The 19,715-nt window shown below is 37.1% G+C and overlaps 3 protein-coding genes across 3 annotated transcripts; 1 reads left to right on the forward strand and 2 right to left on the reverse strand.

The window, feature by feature from the left end:
• Positions 1-1,736: 1,736 nt before the first annotated feature.
• On the reverse strand, positions 1,737-7,768 carry LOC121330225 (F-box only protein 33-like). Its single transcript, XM_041276569.1, has 4 exons — positions 7,267-7,768; positions 6,166-6,276; positions 5,141-5,823; positions 1,737-4,077 (listed from the first exon to the last, which is right to left on the reverse strand). Exons 1-4 carry the CDS (start codon positions 7,632-7,634, stop codon positions 3,812-3,814), a joined length of 1,428 nt encoding a protein of 475 aa, XP_041132503.1. The 5' UTR covers positions 7,635-7,768; the 3' UTR covers positions 1,737-3,811.
• Positions 7,769-8,071: 303 nt separating this feature from the next.
• Positions 8,072-11,425, forward strand: LOC121329485 (protein FAM177A1-like). The gene is made up of 5 exons (XM_041275054.1): positions 8,072-8,496; positions 9,225-9,395; positions 9,893-9,959; positions 10,081-10,178; positions 10,713-11,425. The coding sequence occupies exons 1-5, from the start codon at positions 8,428-8,430 to the stop codon at positions 10,911-10,913; spliced, it is 606 nt and encodes a 201-aa protein (XP_041130988.1). The 5' UTR covers positions 8,072-8,427; the 3' UTR covers positions 10,914-11,425.
• A 61-nt stretch (positions 11,426-11,486) lies between these two features.
• Positions 11,487-19,673, reverse strand: LOC121329680 (serine/threonine-protein phosphatase 2A regulatory subunit B'' subunit gamma-like). Its single transcript, XM_041275386.1, has 13 exons — positions 19,515-19,673; positions 19,077-19,201; positions 18,582-18,686; positions 18,234-18,346; positions 18,048-18,145; positions 17,234-17,319; positions 16,370-16,421; positions 15,997-16,052; positions 14,897-14,972; positions 14,620-14,756; positions 14,029-14,166; positions 12,683-12,742; positions 11,487-12,570 (listed from the first exon to the last, which is right to left on the reverse strand). The coding sequence occupies exons 1-13, from the start codon at positions 19,579-19,581 to the stop codon at positions 12,382-12,384; spliced, it is 1,302 nt and encodes a 433-aa protein (XP_041131320.1). The 5' UTR covers positions 19,582-19,673; the 3' UTR covers positions 11,487-12,381.
• Between the last annotated feature and the right edge of the window lie 42 nt (positions 19,674-19,715).

Consider the following 19,715-nt stretch of genomic DNA (forward strand, 5'->3'; position numbering starts at 1 on the left):
ACATTGCATCCAAAGAACCAGAGTTTCCTAGTTCATCTCAATCCCCACAAATATGCAGTTTCAAGAAGTGAAATGTGAAAGTGCTTTCTAAAAACTTATGTTGGATCCTACCTCACTGTCAATAAGATGTGTGGCAATTTGCAGTGCTCCATCCAAATCTTAACCACCTACTTCACAAGGTAGATTGACCGTTTATTGTGCTTGAGGAATTGTTGGGTGGGACGGGGGTGTAAATTTCATGTGCATCCAGGGAACAGTGGGTTATTTTTAATAACTCAAAATTATGCCATGTGTTGTGAACACAAAAAAAAAAAGCAGTGAATGGGCCTTACACAGTAGCTCAATTTGTGAAATAACAAATTGTCAAACAAGGGATCACTGTGGTTATTAAATGACTACTAAAGATAGAATTACTAGTTGCATTACATTATCTGGTTAGCAGAAATCAAAATGTAAACAAAAGTGAAATAAATTCAAAACAAAAACAGTGTTTTCTTAAATGCTTTATTCACCGATTAAAAGTAAAATGCATTCAACATTAAATCAAATAACAACATTCGTCTGGTTTGCCTTACCCCTGTCTGTCAGGTTTTTTTCCCCTTTAGATAAATCTGATCACTTTCATTCAATAAAATCTCACCACATCTGGCTTGTTCACAATGGTGCCAGTGGATTCACGTTTGCTGATGTACATATAAAATCCGAACGCTATGTGCTCACTGGAGACAAAAAGAGAGACAGTGCACACCTGTCAAAATATAAACATTAAGATGGTAAAACCATTTTTGTAAAACGATACGCTTATAAACTTTTTTTGTTCATAAATAGAATCTGGACATCTGTTGCATATGCATATGTATGTATGTATGTACTGTATGTATACAGACATACATACATACATACACACACACAGTATTTATTTATTTTCAAAGAAGTTTATAAGGTAGCAGCCAGGTCTTAGCACTGCTAGTAACCCACGGTAGCCACTTTACGACTTCATTATTGCAAACTGTCCTGATTTATTTAAACAATAAATGCACAACATTCGTACCACTTAAAACTGGGGTCAGGTGGAAAGTCTCACAGAGACCATGTCTGTACCCGCGGTTGCCCCTGAAACTAAATTGGCTTCCGAAGCATCAAGATTTTAAAACAATAAGGCCAAGTATCAATGCAAATATGTTTTTACCTTTTTAAAATGATATACATACAGACAAAAAAAAAAAACTTCTTGAGACATTGCTTTTATGCATTCCTCTTGCATAGTTTGCTATTTTTTGTTATGCAAGATTGATTTTGTTCAGCCATCTCTGGTTTTAAAAGATGGCATCAAAATGGGATTAATCTGAAAATAGGAAGAATCTACGGTCATCTCCTCATATAAAAGGCCACACACTGACTATTACCAAGCTCAGGCTGGTATATCTCACCTTAAAAACAAGGTAAAACGAACAATATGCAAGGTAAACCACACAGCAAAGCCAACTGTTGGACCGCATTAAAACACTGGAGTGTAGAAACAGCTTTCATTAAATTGCAATGATGCGTTTGGATTAGGAATGCGTAAAAGGTCTTAGGAAGTTTCAAAAACAAACAAAGAGAAAAAAATAAAAAATAAAAAAAAAGAGATAAATGGGGCTCCAACTTTTAAAAGAAATAACTGGTCATCTAGTTTAATGAGCAACTGGTAGTCCCCATCCCCCCACGGGGGGTGGGGTGAACGATATTTCTTGGTGCGAAAAAAAAAAAAAAAACCACTGAACCCTTTTTAGGACTATATTTGAAAAATAGTAGTCACTTGTCACAGACCAGTTATCTGGATGCTTTTGGACCCCTTAACAAACAGAACAAATAAAAAAAAAAAAAAAAAAAAAAAAAAAAAAAGATTTCATGCAGACATTTGGCCTTTCAACTCCCCAGTGGAATGTTCCTTTACATTTCATAGCAGCTTACAGGTTTGATTGAACCAACGGTTTCAGTTGTTTTCATGAATTACATTCACTCTTCACAGTGAAACAGGTGCATGGTTAAAGAGTTCTAAAGTAGTTGACCAAGCCACAGCACAGCTGTGTCCCACACAGGTCGAACTTTGACTTCTTAGTACGTAAATCTAGTAGTATACCCTGGCTGACCAGCCATTGGTCTGCCCCTGCCAGCATGTGGGCACTTCATAAGGTTTTTATTTCCATTATCTTTGGCAGCTGACACAGGCGCTGACAGAATTAAAATCTAGTGACTTGCTGAGAAGGGGTTTTCACGACTAGCTTTCAAATCACAAGTCTGAGTAGTTAAACTCCTCTCCCACCCCTTAGTCTAGCAGTAACCCTGAGAAAGATTGTTGCCCATTGTTCACTGGTAAGATTTGATATATTGATATATTTCCATGAGGCAAACCTCTATCATTAACTCTTGCATTTCTCCTCCTAGCAAAACACATTGAAGCGTTTGTATATTCTTAGACTATCATCATTTATATTTAACTCACAAAACTAAATGCAATTGAACACAAAACAGACAATATTGGTTATACTAGCAAACTTTCTGGAATGTGGCACAGCATGATCAATTAGGATAAGTTTAAACTGCAACAAAGTATACACGTATTTCATTCCTTAGAAGATTTTAAAAACTACAAAAAAAAAAAAAAAAAAAAACGGATTCTGGAAACAGTTTCCTTACAGCATTCATCATTTTTGCAGTAAGTGGCCTATGCCTATGAAGTCAGTGTGAACAGTACTGGTACCAAACAAGTACATATGTTCTTTTTAACTGGAGGTTTAGAACAAAGGTAGTTTAATAAATTAAAATTTCAATTGCAGGACAATTGACCTCCGATCACCAACTCACACGTACACAAACATTAAATGGCTCACTTTTGCTGTAATCTGACATTTCATCTTGTGATGTTAACATAAGTTTAGGTCACATTTTGATCTTGCTTTCGAGAATGCTGGCAGACAAACAACCAGTCACATACTTGCCGACTACTGGCACAGGACTGGGCCTATAACTGGTTTACAGATCAGCAGTTTATAGAAACAATTAGATATCCAAGGCAACTGTGACTCAAGCCCAATAAATAGATTGCGTCATACAGCTAGCATTGTGTTGCCTTTCTGAGACAAAGTACTGAAAATAGGCTGCTTCCACAACATCTGATCTGTAAGAGATGTAAAATGAGTCTAGAAAACTACTGACCCAAGTGTGGCAGAGCAGGTTGAAAGTTTAGATCCCAGTTCTGCCCATCGTTTCTCATAGACTGCAACTCTTGACAGTGACCTGGGAATGAAGGTTAAAGATATAACCACGTGTTTGTAAATATCGAATGGAGTCAACAGGGTCCTCTGCCCAAGTTCAGCAACACCTTAGAAAATGTTTAGGATGGCTGAAGGACAGGACAGGACAGTACAAGTTTTCAATCAATCAGTCTTCCTTCATTGACTGGAAGACAAGAAAGGAACAGGATCACAATCATTTCAGTTGCAAGGACGGATATACTAATGGTAGACAAGGGGCTTACTAGTTTACGACTGCTCTATAAACCTTATGAAGAATCACTTGTTCAAACATTTTGCTAGCTAGCCGTGAAACCCCTTCCATCACATTCACTCATTAGCTACTAAAGCAATATCCAACTATACTCTCCGATTAAAAAGCAAGATATATAGATAGATATAAATATAGAGCGAATACTGATTAAACACAGCACATACAAAGGGTTAGTTCACACTACAGGAAAACAAAAATAATAATTAGAATAATGAAAAAGATGTGGCCCTTATTTGTCTAAAGGAGCCACAAGCAGAACTGGCTAAATGCCCTCGCTAAATCGCTGCATCTCGCGGAAAAAGTGCTGTGTTGGTTCACTGAGGACGATGTTGGTGTCCATCATGGGGTTCCAGGGTCGACCAAGGCCCAAGGACACCTCCTCGATCAGGTTGTGGATGGGGTCCTCGTCCTGGAACAGCAGCTGATCCTGGTCAAAGTCGATGCTCTCCTCAGATACTGCCAGCACCTTCAAGTTGGAGCCACGGAGTCGAGATATCGCAATCAAATTGTGAGCCCACACAGTGTAACCTAAATACAATGTACAAACAGATACGTTCAAAGTGTTTGGGGTTTTAAATAAACCAAGCATTGAACAAAATGGAAAGTGGATATGGTATGGACAACAAACAAAATGTTTCAGCTTTTTTTTAGCCTAGATGGCAACACCTAAACAAAACTTGATACTACTATAGCCATGTTTTTTTTTTTTTTTTTTTTTTTAAGCTGAGACAGTCTATCTGGCTCACAGACCACAAATGATAATTATTACTATTCCCTGAAAAAAGCCACGGTCTTCATCCAAATACAACACACACTTCAACACAATCGTATTTTGCTTATACTCCAAATGATATACCTTAAATATTCCCTTTTTTAACTGGGGGTTGTGTTTCCATGAATCTAATGCACAACCACAAAATAAATAAAAATATATCTCATATATGTTTATGTGTGTGTGTGTGTGTGTGTGTGTGTGTGTTGCTATGACCAACTAAAATATAATTGGTGTTACAGAACAGTAGAATATTAATTAAATAACTAAAAAAAAAAACTTTACTTGACAGCTTTCAATGACACAGTAAAATTGCAAACAACTTGCAGTTTAGCAATTTAGTGGGATGCAAATCATCATTTAATAATGCACATTCCTAGGAAGACTGGGTAGGTGAAGTTACAGAACACACCACCACTATCACACATGCTTTATTCACAGAATATAAAATTACAAGCAGTGAAAATCTAAACATGATCAGATCCACAAGCACTTGTATGTATGTATGTGTGAGTATGTGTGTGTATATATATATATATATATAAAAATAAAAGCCTTTTAAATGAAAGCTTTGAAAACTATAAAAACAATCTAAAGAAACACTGTTAAAGTTATGATGCTGCAAACTTTACTCAATATCAGTCTTATTTAAAAGGTTACATGGCTCAGTTTCTTACTGCTTGGAATTTCTGTAAATATGTGTAGTTGTAGCATTTGTTCAGTCTCTGCCAACTAGCATTTTAAAAAATTACGGTCTTTCCGAAACGTCCAGATTTGTATTATTAAATTCTCCATACAAATTAAAGTGCCAAGACTCACCATGAATGATAAGGAGAGAGAGATGCGTGCACCGCCAGGCGAGGAGGACCAAGGGGTCCTCATTGCGGTTGTCACTGAGGTCAGGGAAGCCGGTGTCATCCCTCTCCATCAGGTCCCTCACGAGGATGAAGTGGGAGAGGGTCTTGCAGTACTGTCTGGAAATGAGATCCAGGGCAGCCTCAGAGGCGCAGGTGGAGTAGCTGTCAAAGTGGATCCTCTCCAGGGGCAGGCTAGGCTTCAGCACGCTCAGCAGATCTTGGCTGTGCACATCCAGTGCCATGATGTACACCCGCAAATTGGCACTATGGCGGACTAGCGCCTGCCAATCCACCTCGCCAGGCGTGATGTCCAGTGGTTTATTGTGCAGCACTGTGCCGTGGAGCACGAGGGAGAGTCGATGCAAAGGCATGTGGTCACTGTTGGAGAGTACCTGGCACATCTCAGAGGTGAAGTCACAGAAGTCCAAGGCCAGGGAGTGCAGGTTAAGCAGGCGCCCCAGCTCGATAGATGGAATAAGGGGTGGGGCCTGGTTGTCCAGCAGACTCAGATGCTCCAGGGAGTTGGCACTGAGGTTGGACATTGTCGACAGAGTGTTAGGGGTAACCATACCCAGCATGAACGCAGAAGACAGCCATTTTAGCTGCCTGCTGCTGGCCAGGGTCTCTTCAAACAGCTGCTTTATCCTGCAAGCACAGAGCATAGCTAAAAACCCTAAAACTAAACCGCAATAAAAAAACAAAACATTATGAAAAATGCTGTGCTCACACCTTATGTATATTATATTACCAGCACATTAAATGTTTTCAGTTGCTTTTAAAGGCTTTTGTTAAAATGTGTGTGACCTCAATGCTTTAATTATTGTTGATTAGCATCTGATAAACGATTTGGAAACTGGCTGTTACTATGAGCTCCCTCAAAACAGCAAAACACTAAAAGCAGGAAAAGGAATGTAACTAGGCCCCACAAATCTCCAGATTAGGAACTGCCTGTAGTGGCATGGCACAGATTTACCCAAGTTAACTCACTCTTTAATTTTCTTGCCTCCCTGGTCCACCTGGGTGAGATAGGTGCTGTCTAGAATCCCTTCCTCCTGGAGGATGCATGTGTCTCCATAGAGGCTCAACTTCTGTAGATTCCTGTAAAACACAACATCGCCATGATTAATCGCAGATTATGGAAACTAGAAAAGATAAAAACTACCAGCTACGGTAGCCAAAACATCCTTTGTAATGAAGCTGAATAAATGAACACATTTTTTGTCCCACTTTGTTCAGAACACAGATGACAAATGCCTGTAGTCTCTGAACAAGATCATAACAAAGGTTTCTGGTTTATTAAAACAATAAGCCTTGTAATTGTTTAACAGACGTATACATAGCCTTGTTGGTAAAGCTCAAAACAATTAAAAAGTCATAATCACGTAAAAGGATTCTCGTTTTTGCTTATACATTACTTGTAACAGTAATCGAATCTCTTGGCCTATTCTATCATTTTCTAAACACAAGTTAACCCCATTGTACAACAGATTTGCGCTTCCAGCAGAAAAAAATAATGCACAGAAAGTAACCGTACGTTTAGTTTATATAACTTAAAAGTTGGTGACACAGTAAAGTATTTCTAAATACAACAAAGGTAAACATAAAGACTATATTTAAAAAAAAAAAAAAAAAAAGAGTCACCTAAAAACAAATCAACACGTAATTTTTAATGACAAAATTATTGATTTATTTAACACACTATGCGTAGTGAAATTATAACAAGCTATTAGTATTACAACACTGACTAGGGCCTAGTAATGCACAATATACGATGCTTCTGTGTTGCGTCGTAGTCAGACAGCTGCTGGGTGTTAAAACGATGGTCAACTATCTGAGTGTATCTCAAATGACATAGGAATGACACAGAGGGTGGGTGGGGGTGTGTGTGTGTGTGTGTGTATGTGTGTATATATATATATATATATATATATATATATAGAAATGTAAAGCAGGGTAACAGGTGCATAGTGGAAGTGTACTAGGGAATGGTTACGTAACATTGAGCAACATCCGGACGACCCATCAAAATATAAAACAGTGCACCTAACAATATATTTAATAACGCAACACTTGCCCGCTTTTCATTACCTGTTATTTTTCAGACTCCTCAGCACGCACAACACCTGATCCAGGTAGTTGTTCAGGGAATCCCTCCAGCGGACAGGGTAGCCTTCGACTGGGGCAAACTCCAGCTGCAGCTCACGAACAAACGAGCCAAACTTCCGCATGAGAAACTCCAGCTTGGGGGTCTCGTCAGAGCTGGAGCCTGCCCCGCCAGTGCCTCTGCCGAGCCGCAGCTTGAGCTCAGGCCACAGCGCTGGATAAAAGAGACACTCCCTCCAACGGGAGCACACAGCCGAGGCCCACAGCTTATCCCGGGCCGACAAGAAGGAGAAGATGTGGACTATCAGCTCGCTGGGCAAGGCCAAGGCTCCAACACCCCCGCATAGAGCCATGGCCGGTTCACTATGTACTGTTGCTCTTGATAAAGTAATTTAACCAACCCGTGTTTCTGAGACAGTCTATCAAGAAACAACACTCACACCACTCAACAGAGATTCACTAGAGAAAACAAACAGCACCCTGCAGCATCCCCTTCACTACTATTGGAGCGAACCATAAACCTAACACGGGGGGGGGGGGGGGGGGGGGGGGGGGGGGGGGGGGGGGGACACAACACTTTTTAGTTAGTCAAATATAATAATAGTGCTAAAAAATGCTCAGTCTTTCCCCTCTATAGTACCATTAATGTAACGTGCGTCGTATTACTCATGTTTACTCCCTTGCATGAAGATGACATAATGGTAACAAACACGCTTAAAGTTATGGTATGGTCTGACCTGTTATTTTTGCTATACCTGCCAGCTTCCTGTAGAGGGAGTCGGTTATACTGTTTTCTTCGCATGCCCAAAAGAAGACTGGAGAATGGGATAACCAACATTAACAAGATACAAGTTTATTATAGACTATAGTTGAACAATAACATGTAGGTCGTGACGAAAAAAATCAATCTGCCTCAACCGCCAGTAGTTTAATGTGTTCAGTCACTGAGTCGTTTGTGATATTCTGCCCTACCGGTTTGTTCCTCTCCAAAGTCCTCCATCCCTCCATTTTTTTAAGCGCAACTTCTGATAACGAGAACTGTCTCTTTAAGTCTCCAGCATTTACTCGCGCCGGGTCACTTCCTGGTTTTATTTGCCCAAAGAAAAGCACAACAAACGAGTTACTCGGTAGGAGGAGAAATTGGAGATGGCTGATCTATCGCTTTATCTAACAAATATCAGCGTTTCCTTGGGACAGAAAATGGATGGCGATAAGGTAAATTAAACTGCAATGGGTGTGCTTTGAATTGTTTGGCGACAGTACATGATTTAATCACTAGTACTAAAACTCGTAGTGGAACTTCTTTGTACGTTGGCGTTTCAGAAATTAATGTACCAGCAACATAAGTAACCAGGTGGCTGAATTAAGTGTTCACAAAAATGTATGTAAAAACGTTTTTTTTTTTTTTTTTTTTCAAAACATAAACAGTTGTGTTGAGTTTATATGCGTTACGCCTTACAAATTACGATATTGAGGCCCTCAGTTTAAGACTCTTCCCAAGTTATTTTGTAATGTTTTGGGTGGTTTTTTTGTCGTTGCAGTCACAAAACATGTAGTGACGTATTGTATAGTCCTATCACCATTTTATTGAAGACACAAATATGTTAAATACATAATTTTGAAGTACAGCCTCCTGTGTCAAAAGAACCAAGCCAAAGCTACACAGAAATGTCTGCTGTATAGGTACGTGGAGTATGGCGACATTTCAGTACAAGTCAAACATCACAATAAAACATTTCTCTGCTTCACGTCCCATAGATCATAATACAGAGGTAGTTTTTTTCATGTTTAAGCAATCCCTTTTTTTGTACAAATATTTTGTATATGTAGTGAACAGTATGGTAAACGCAGACTCGTGCTGTATGGCTTCAGCTTGGGCTGGAATGGCCGGTTTGTTCGTGCTTTGTGCTCAGGCACACCATTAACTGTATTTTATGTCTCAGAATGCTGGGAAAGACTTTGATAGTGTGGAACTAGGGGAGATTGGAAAGGAGAAGCAGAAGAAGGTGCCACGGCGGATTATTCACTTTGCCAGCGGAGACACCATGGAAGAGTACAGCACGGATGAAGAACAGGAGCCGGAGAAAAAAGAAATGCTTCCTGCAGTCGATCCAGTAAGTGGGTTGCTACATGCATGATTGATTCAATACTCAGTCCCAACGTTGATAAACGCATTATTATTATTATTATTATTATTATTATTATATTATTATTATTATTATTTTATTTTCTTGTTTGGTGGGTATACGTTATGTAGCAATATCTACGATAAATGTAACTTTACTGATTGTGCGGCATTAGGCAAAGTTGCATATTAATTTAAGTGGTTATGTTTTTAGGCTCGTAAGATTGAGGGCATGATCAATCTTTTCAATCTTTACTTTTAACTAACTGCTTATTCCAAAATGTAAAATACTGTATACATTGGTTGATCAAATAGTGCAAAATCTGAGAGTACAGTAGTAGGTTGTGATGGCTTTATATCCCGTTAGTCAGTTGGCCATAGCTTTGAGAACCACTGGTTTTGCTCTCAAATAAAGTCAGATCTTTTAAATAAATATACAATACGCAAAAATAACAATACGCAAAATTTAACATTTTTGTTTTTTAGTCAAAGCTGACTTGGAGACCATACCTCTTCTTCCACATGTGGAGGGCAGCTACTACCACAATATCAGGTACTTTTCATAATATTCTGTTAATGAGACTGGAAAACTGTTAGGAAGGTTGAGACAGAGCCAAAATCAAAGTAGGAAGATGTATTTTAAATAACAGTAAAATCTATTTTATTTATTTCAGTGTGTGACTTTCTTGGAGAAAAAATGGCCTCACTGTTTGGAATAAGTACACCTAAATACCAGTATGCCATTGATGAGTACTACAGGATGAAGAAGGAGGTGTGTGTTTATGGGTGCAATAGTTTTAAAACCTCAGACTAAACAAAGCTGCACTCAATCAGGTAACATCACTCAAAGGGTAAACAACATCAGGATTAGTTTAAAGATTGACATTACAGGCAGTCCTCACACTTACGACACACTTGGTTCCTGAAAGTCGGTTCCGTTGTAAATCAAAGCATTGTAAGTTGAAGCACATTTTCCTATAGGAACAATGTTATAAATTGTGGTTATGTTCCTGAATCTTCAGCCAGATAAGTTTTACAAAAGTGACCCGTTACATTATACTCTTTACACTCAGCCTGTTGATTATGCACATATTATACAGACACTTACCTGGTTTGTTTAAAAGTACAGACTCAGGGCTTTCCAATGACGTATACAGTGTGTGTACGTGGTACTGCTAGCAGGAAATACGATCTGTAGAGAAGACGTGATTATTTTCTGTCTGGGTGTCCTCATCCAGTTAAGGGCTATCTGTACATTTCTTGTGCATGTATTCCCTGACTTTGACTTATGCTATATTTCCCATAGGATGAAGAAGAGGAGGAGGAGAACCGCATGTCTGAGGAGGCAGAGCGTAATTTCCAGGAGCAGCAGAGCCAGGAAAGTCCAGAACCGCACACTGAACAGCCAGAGGGTTCTGCTTCATTTGTTAATGTCACTTTCGAGCTAGAAAACGATCCCTGTGCGACTCCAGAGAAAAGCAGAGTTCCAGCACCCATTCCCACCTAACAGTACAGCCACTTAAAACAACTGAATCTAATCCTTTGCAAAAGTTTTCAGTACTTTTTTTTGCCATTAACATCTCTCTCATGAAATATACAATATTGCAAAGTTTTTAGATAGTCTTACCACATACATCTTGGATATTGCATTTGTTTTATATTCCCAGCGAAATGTATACAGTAAGCCTATGGAGGTTTAGAAAAAAAAACTGACTACCAAGTATAGTTGGTAGAATATAGTGACAGTAGCATAAAGCCTGAAATTTAATTAGAAGATCTCCATCTAGTTATAATGCTTCTAGAGGGATGTTTCTCAGCAATGTTGAATACATTGGAGCATCTTGCTGCTGCAGTGTATATGTATGTGACCATTTGCATCAACACAGTTGGTGGTAAAGTGATTTAACAGGATCATTCACTTACGTTTTAACAGAATATCTGATTGCCATTTACTAATGTTAATTTATACAAGGCAAATATAGTAACACACCAGCGCTTGTTGTTTATGTAAAGGATACATCTGGTCTATATATATATATATATATATATATTCGATATTATATATATATAGCTATATATATTATATATTTGTTATATAAAACCCTAATAAGACAACAGTATACATGTGTGTTGTGTTTAAGGGAATTAGATTGACGTCATTTTTCACAGCTATTAAAATTAAACGTAGAATATTTATTTGCAAAACTTTTGCAACCGATTCTTGGAAAATGAAGTGCGTGTCTTAAATTACAACTTTTCATGAAGTATAGAACTAAAAATAACACAGTGGAATCAGTTTTGCACTTTGTTTGACTCCACCACAGACACCTTTTTCTATAAATCAATTTTATAATTTATTTATGCAAATGATTAAAAAGGGGAAGGATTTTATAATTCAATAAAAAATGCTTTGCATTTTATTTTGTATATAATACAGCTTAAACTTTATTAATCAGACCTGTATTTAGGTACTGTATATCATGTACAGCAATGTCACTGTGAGAATGTAATTAAAATATTAATAGGCTACTATAATTTGCAATGTTTTCCTTGTACAGCTGATCTCCAGCAACAGCCAACTAAAACAACCTTTTAGGTTGAATCCAGCTTAGACAGCCACAACCATGACATTTTTAATTGAATATGTTCATAAATAAAATGGCAGGTGTAGACCCTAGGGGTTATAAAGCTACAGTAATAAATTTTCCTTGCTTGGTTCCAAGGTGCAACTTGTTTGGTCATGAGCGATCCAAATAATGACCCCTTAATGTTAGTTAAACAGTAGATTTTGCTCATATATTTAAAGTGCATTAATTGTTGCATACAGCAGGTGTTTGGGGAGGTGAGTGATAGTCTGCTTCTGCAATTTGAAGGTTACAAATATTTTGATATGTTTACCAAGATAAAGTAACAGTGGCCAGATTCACTGGTAGGGAGAGAATGATTTTGCTATGCAGTTTTTATAAGTAGAAGTTTCATGTATCATCCAGATCAGCACTGCTGTCATTGTCATTAGCCACAAGGACTTCTCTGTTTTCATAGGTCCAAAAGCCATTTAGGTCAATGAGGATACTAGTGACAGTGTCTCCCTGGCTGCTGTTCACTAAATCCTGAAGGGTGATCTTACAAGGGTCCTTGGGCTTCACCATGTCAAAGATTTCATCCTTCAATACAAGAAAAGGACCACATTAAATCTGAAATGTTCCACTTAAAAAAAAAAAAATAGAATTATTAAATTATCAGTGCACCAAAGAAAAATGATAGTGTCATCTTTACCTTTACATCTTGGAAAGATACTTGCTCCTGTCCATGTAATTTCATTTGTTCCTGGATGGCCTGTGTGCAATTAAAAACAAAAGTCTAATAATCAGCTTAATTTAATTGACGCTTTTTGGTACTGTTCTTCGATCATAAATTATAGACCACTATTGTACAGCTCAGGATAGATGGCTCTTGTTTATTTAACCAGAGCAGGCAAATGCCTATTAACTACAAATGAGGTTCAGTTTCACTAGGTCTCTAGTTTCTCGTTATCTTTAAGCCATGGACCTCAGGCACAGCTGGTGGAGAAAAAAAATTCAATACCACTATTTCAGTAATCACAAACTACTGGATAAAATAAATCAGGAGACCCTATATATATAACAAGGCCACAATTTAAGACTGCAACAGCACCTGCGTTAGTTGCATAAAGGCACTTTCTTTCCCTTGGAGAAATACTGGAGCTGAGCAATTCAGCACCACTGTAATTACCACAAAGAAGGTATTATCTCAGGAAGGCCAAGGGCAAACAGGACAGCTCACACACACACACAGTGGTTTTGTTTCACTGTAACCTTTGGAGGAGTCTCCAAACGTATTTCAACGCAGATATTTAAAAAATAAACATGCTGCACATCCTTAAAATAGAATGTAAAAGTGCTAAAAATAATAGCTTTACAGGTATTCAGAGTATATACATGTAGTTACTACTGTTATTAAATCTGATATTTTACAGTACACATACTGTAAATTAAATGTAATGGATTATCAGAACAAAATGCATGTCCTCAAGAGTCGAAGTTTCTTTCAATTGTTAATAGCACATTTATCCAACTATGCAGCTATTATTTTTAGTAAACATGCCTAAAATTTGTAGAAAAATTTAAATTAAAATCAAATTCATGATTGTTTTAGGGTTATTATTTTGTAACAAGTGTAATTGCATATGAAACAAAGTCAACATGGGACTGTGAGACAATATCAGTCCTAAATACTAGAAGTACATAGCAATAGCTTATTTACAAATACACACTCAAAAAACAATATTTGTAATTCTTTGAAATTATCATATTCTAAGAACTCAATGTAATTTAAAAGACTAAAATGGCTCAAAGTAAGTCACAGACCCATTATATGGTTGTGAAACAGCTGTTTTTATAGACATATTCTGTGACACCACTGGTTGCTAAGAAACACAGCCGATAAAGAGATTAAGCAACATAACTAATTAAATGTTTAGTTCCCAGTTAGTAGTAATACTGTGTGTTGTGTGGGCTGGATTTCCAGTGAAAAACAAAACTGAAGTAATAGTAAAATAACTACATTTGGTTTTGCTAGTCTATTTAAAGAAGACTACTCACCCTGAAAAAGTAGTTGAGTGTGAAGACATTGAGGTAACCCTTGTTTTCAATGTCCAGCAACTTAAAAATGTACTGGAGAGCAGCAGGTTCTTTCCTGTTCTCCAGAGCCAGCACAAAATCAAGATAGGTCTTGTAATCCTAAAACAATCCCAATAAATCAAACTCTAGTTAAATAAAAGTTAAGATACTGGCCCAGGGGATGAACCATTTTGCCATCCACTTTGTCTTATTGACAGCAATCACATAACTGACGCAAATAATACTTGAATGCATGCCACAATTTGTTAGAACACTTCAACCTGTATTACAGATTTTTTTTGTTGTTGTCATCATCATGTATATGGTTCACTTTTCTTTGTTCTAGTATTACACTCTGGGTTACTGTCTATCTAGAAAATAGACTGTAACCCTGATAAGCCTTATGAAATTAAAGGACCCCAGGGTGAAAATCACTAATCTTCCTGAAAGATTCCTGACAATCTTTAATGTCCACCATTTACAGCACAGAGCTCCATAACGTCAGTACCTAGTTGGTTAATACAAAGGAATGTAACAAATTTCAAAGAGCTCTTCATTGTAACTTAAAATTACCATCTCTCCATCGTAAGTGAGGCACTCCTGATAGACTTGGTCAAGAAAGACATCGGTGAAGGTTCCTGTGCCATAGCGAGACAGCTCCTCCTTGCTCAACATCCCATTGTGGTCTTTGTCTAGATTTAAATACTGACCTACAGGGCAAAGCAATGAGAAAAGATTATACAATTCCAGTGATGAAAACATGCCACATACCAATAAAATACTTTACATCTCCTTTTTTATCTCTAATAATATATCATACACAATTCTAATATGCTGATTTATAACATACCATAAACACGCAGTGCTGAAGGAGCCGAAAACCAGTTTGATTCTTGACTCTCTTTAGAAAGTTCCTCATCTCTTAGCTGGAATACAAATGACTGTGTTGATTTGAATGACAGGATCACTGGTTATTATCACTTGATTCAGGCCCTGTTCACACTATGCCTTAAAACTAGTTGCCTTTAAACTGGCTATACGGTTAGTGTCCACACTACGCAGCGTTCAATACCAGTCTCGAGTCCGGGTCTAAAATAGATTGCATCACGTAGTGTGGTTTGTTAGAAGTGTGGATGCTGTAATAATGAACTGCATTTTTTGTATATTCTCCAATATCTCAAAATGCTTTCTGGTGTTTTGGCGCGTGGACATCACAAGTACAGTACTCTGAACAGGCACGTGAAGGAGTTGAGAACGACTATAAATACTGCTGGACCGTATACAATTTCTGAGGCTTGTTGTAAAATGGTGGATCATGGAGTGACGTGATCAGATGCCGAAATCAAGGTACATTGATATCTGGACCGATGAAAATCGGTTAAGGAGAACTTCAGGAGTGCAAAATGAAACGCACACATTATCATAAAATGTGCCTTGCGTTTTTAAGAAACATAGCCATAACGTTCATGCTAATATTTGCCAGGTTGTAAACATAAAATACAGTGTATGGTGGGATAATGTTATATTAAGTCCCACAGTCCATTGTGCTGCTAGGAACTGTAACCAGACTATTTTAATAGTGTTTATATACATTAAGCCAGACTAAACATGAAACAGCACTTTAGCGTGGAAGCTTTGAGCTGGATTAATTCAGTTTCCATAAGGAAACTGAGGGCTAGATTCTCAGAACTATTTACTCCAAATTGTCATTAGCACAATTTTTTTATGAATGGAAAAAACACCAATTAAACAAGTAAAACGGACAAGAAACAACTTCATACTTAATTGAGCCCCTGAATTAAAAGTCTTAGTTGTTTATTTCTGGTTTGGTAAGTGTATTGTGTATGCTTCTCCTTTCTGAAAAAATTGTGCCAATGACGAATTGGAATAAATACTGTATCGTTGAGAATTTAGCCCTAAAGTGTTAAACAAAATACAAGAAGCTTTTACCTCTAGTAAATCATCCAGGAAACTGCAGGCTAAAATATCCTGGATTTTAATCTTGCCTGCAACAACAATAAAACAAGTTAATAATTATATTTCTGGTGGATAAACATTAACTCAGATACATTAATGGTAATTATATCAGTCTTCATTGAATGGTGATACTTTTATTTCTTCAAACTTTTAATTTGCAGACATACATTTAAAAAAAATACTGTTAGTTACTCTATTACAAAAATGTTCTTCATTGTTAAAGATCTGACATGTGAAGGGACACTGAAGGTTCATTATGCAATCAATAACATGTATTCTATCTCAATAGCCCTCAATTTAGATCAATGCAACAGATCACAAATATGTTGGATTAAAACATCCCAACCATTACACCTCTGCAGCTTCACGTTCTGTGCGTTCAGCCAAGCCAAGAAATTCTATAGAGGCTCAGTGAAGGCAAACTACAAAGTAATCCAATCTGTCACATGAACACCTGGTCAACATACTTATGTTACCTGTGGAAAATTGTATAAACTGACAAGCAGGTGCTATTCATATCCAGGCTCTAACACACAGAGAATTAAAGTGTGCTTTATGATATATATATATATATATATATATATATATATATATATATATATATATATATATATATATATATATATTATTTATTTATATATTATTTATATATTTTTATATATGGATAAATTATGGAAGAAGGCTTCTCTTAGGAAGAAGAATTAAATGCTTGTCGGCATGTCTGTATTTTGCTTATCTTCCTAAAGAGGTTCGGTAGATCGACACCGTTACACCCTTAATCGAGGTCTTACCATTAAGAGATTTGAGGATCTTTTATCGTTTTGGACATCTTGACAAAATGACAAGAGAAATCCTGCTGAAGTCAATAACATTTACAAAATTTTGGTTTGAGAACCCCCGGTATGTTTAGTCAAGACTCAAGTTATTGTAATGATTTAAACAAACTCTGCCACAATCTACTTCCATTTTAATGGAGCACACTCCCGAAAATCTCTGTAAAAATGTTTTTAATATTTTGCAACTATGAATAAATACAACATGAATTATCATACATGCAGGTAGCAAAGTAATCATAAACAAATAGCGGTAAAGCTCAAGGATATGAATATCAAAACGACTGAAACAATATGATGTATACAGCAAAATGCTGTAAACATTCTATTAGATTTTATTACATATTTTTCTCAGCAAAAAGTTAATTGAATTGGACTATTAAAACACCCACCGACTCTCTGAGATAGCCTTGGCCAGCAACGTCATACAGGCTAAGGCCAATCCTGGTCTGATGAAGCCATACTGGAAAGTAATATAGAGAGAAATTCAAACTTAGAAAATTGGAAATACACAATTTACTTTCCAGTGTATCCGATATAGACACGCACAATTGATTTTTAAAATTATTTGCAATACATACTTGCTGCAATACTATAAACCATAACCTTCTCTTACAATTACTATTTGTAGGTGTTAACACTTATTATTAATTTTGACTGTTTTTGTTTATATGTGGTTTGTGGATTGTATCTTTTCTATGTGATATGTCTAAATTGTAATTGCAATTTTATTATTTTAAGTCCGCTTTTGTTAGGTCACTCGCAGACATTTGAAAATTATTATCAATAATATTATTAATAATTCCGGTTTAATAGTACAAACCGGTGATGATTGTTAACACCAAACCAAACCTGGTCTTCTCTGACTACTTCTCTGTGGTACTCAGTGGGTATGTAAGTGTGCTTCTCAAGCAAGTACTGTAGTCATTTTTATAAACTGAACAAATGTCCTACAATAAAAAGTTTGACTCCTTAAAGCAGAAGAGTTACAGTACTGTTGAGACTCATACATTTTTACTTGTTCAAGTTCCATCAAATATTTCTTTCAGCCCTATAAACCCTCTACAGGGCAATGCTTACCTTGTCAAAATAAAATGTCCCATAACATAGGAAATCAAACAAAACAAACTTGTCTTGCACACTACACACATTTTCTAGGTTACTAATAAACAAGTAGAAAGAAGTACAAACCTTTTCGCATTACATAGTTAAAGAACTGCATTATTGAGATCCTTCCATATGGGTCGCTGTGTAACAGTTTGGCAAAAACCCTGGCGGTGAAGAACTGCCTATTTTGCAAAAAACAAAATGCAGTTAGCATTTCTAAAGGCAATACGGAGTAAATGTACACCATGCTTAATCATAAATAATACTTACGTGCATTTCGCTCCTGCTTTTTCCCTGACTTTTAAGAAGTTGTCATAATTAATCATTGCTTCCTCCCCTATCATTGGTGGTGTCTGGTGTTTGTCCAACAGGAACCACAGGTTCTAAAACAACAAGCACAAACACATGTACAGCTAACAGGTGCAATTAACAAAGATTAAAGCAATCCAAGCACTAACACAGCTAAACAATGCCCATGCACAGAAGTATGCTAAAGGACTCACAGCCAGACACACCAGTGCCTAAAGCCTTGTTCATTCCCTGACAAACAAGCTTCTTGCCCATTACCCTAGTAACTAAACAACTGCAGTACAAGATATTTGTCACCAGCTGATTTACCTGCAATTCTTCATTATCCAGCAGCTCACGACTTTTCCTCTGGAGGAAGACTGCTCTTGATTCCTCACGTAACTTCTGCTGCAAAACCTCATCTTCGGCTGGCAGCTTGCGGGAGATGTAATATTCATATTCAATCATTTTAAATTAATAAAAACAACTATTAAATTGATTTTTTTCTTCTTTTATATGGGTTTTTTGTTTAGTTTAGGTAGCAAACAACACACAAGTAGTCTAGAGCCCTATGCTACAGACGGGGATAGTTTTGAGAGAGAAAAGATGCAACCAAACTTAATATATTTGTATTGGAGAAAAAACTTCAGATTCTTGGTTATTTTGGCAGAATATTGTGGCGATGGCCCCATATCCTCTACATTTCCTAACACTGCTTCCATTATATTTACAAGGTTGCCACAGAACACTATACTTCAACATACATACATATGGGTATTTTTTTGTTTGTTTTTAACTACAAATACATGCATACTGTATACGTACCCTGTAGTAAAATCTTGGTATATTGTTATAGGAATAATCTCTTTTTCCTCCCACTTTCCATTCCATGTAATTCTTGGTAAACATTGCCATCTCTTCTTCCTTCTTCTCTTCCTCCATCTTTTCAGCTGTAGAAAACAGAGACGAGTTTAGACAGACAGTTGTGTCCATTTTCTTAAGGTTGTCATGAAATGTAATTGCCAGCCACGGAGATATTCCTTCGATTCCAAGCAAATGAAATAAGTTATACCGCCCGGCACATTTGTTGCAGTATCGTAATACTTTATCGTAGGCTACACTTGTTAAACAAGTTATAGTCAATACAACGTATATCATTTTGAGTATCACTATAAAATAAAAAAGTCACAAATACCTACACCCCTCTGCTCGTTAACTTGATGACTGGGGGAGAGTTTAACTACTGTACCTTAACTACTGTACCTTTCTTAGAAGCGGAAAGTCTGTGTTTAAGAACCTCTTTCCAGTCCATTACGCGATCGTTCGACATATTAAATATCAAATTAACAAAATAAAATATCCTATCCCTTCATGAAGAAGTTGATGTCTGTTTCCAAAGCGCATAACCACAAACTGATTGGCTCCCACAGAGTGAAGGGGCGGGTACTAAGGACCTCTTACCTC

The sequence above is a fragment of the Polyodon spathula genome, chromosome 17, assembly GCF_017654505.1.
Source record: "Polyodon spathula isolate WHYD16114869_AA chromosome 17, ASM1765450v1, whole genome shotgun sequence".
In the NCBI taxonomy this organism is placed as follows: Eukaryota; Metazoa; Chordata; class Actinopteri; order Acipenseriformes; family Polyodontidae; genus Polyodon; species Polyodon spathula.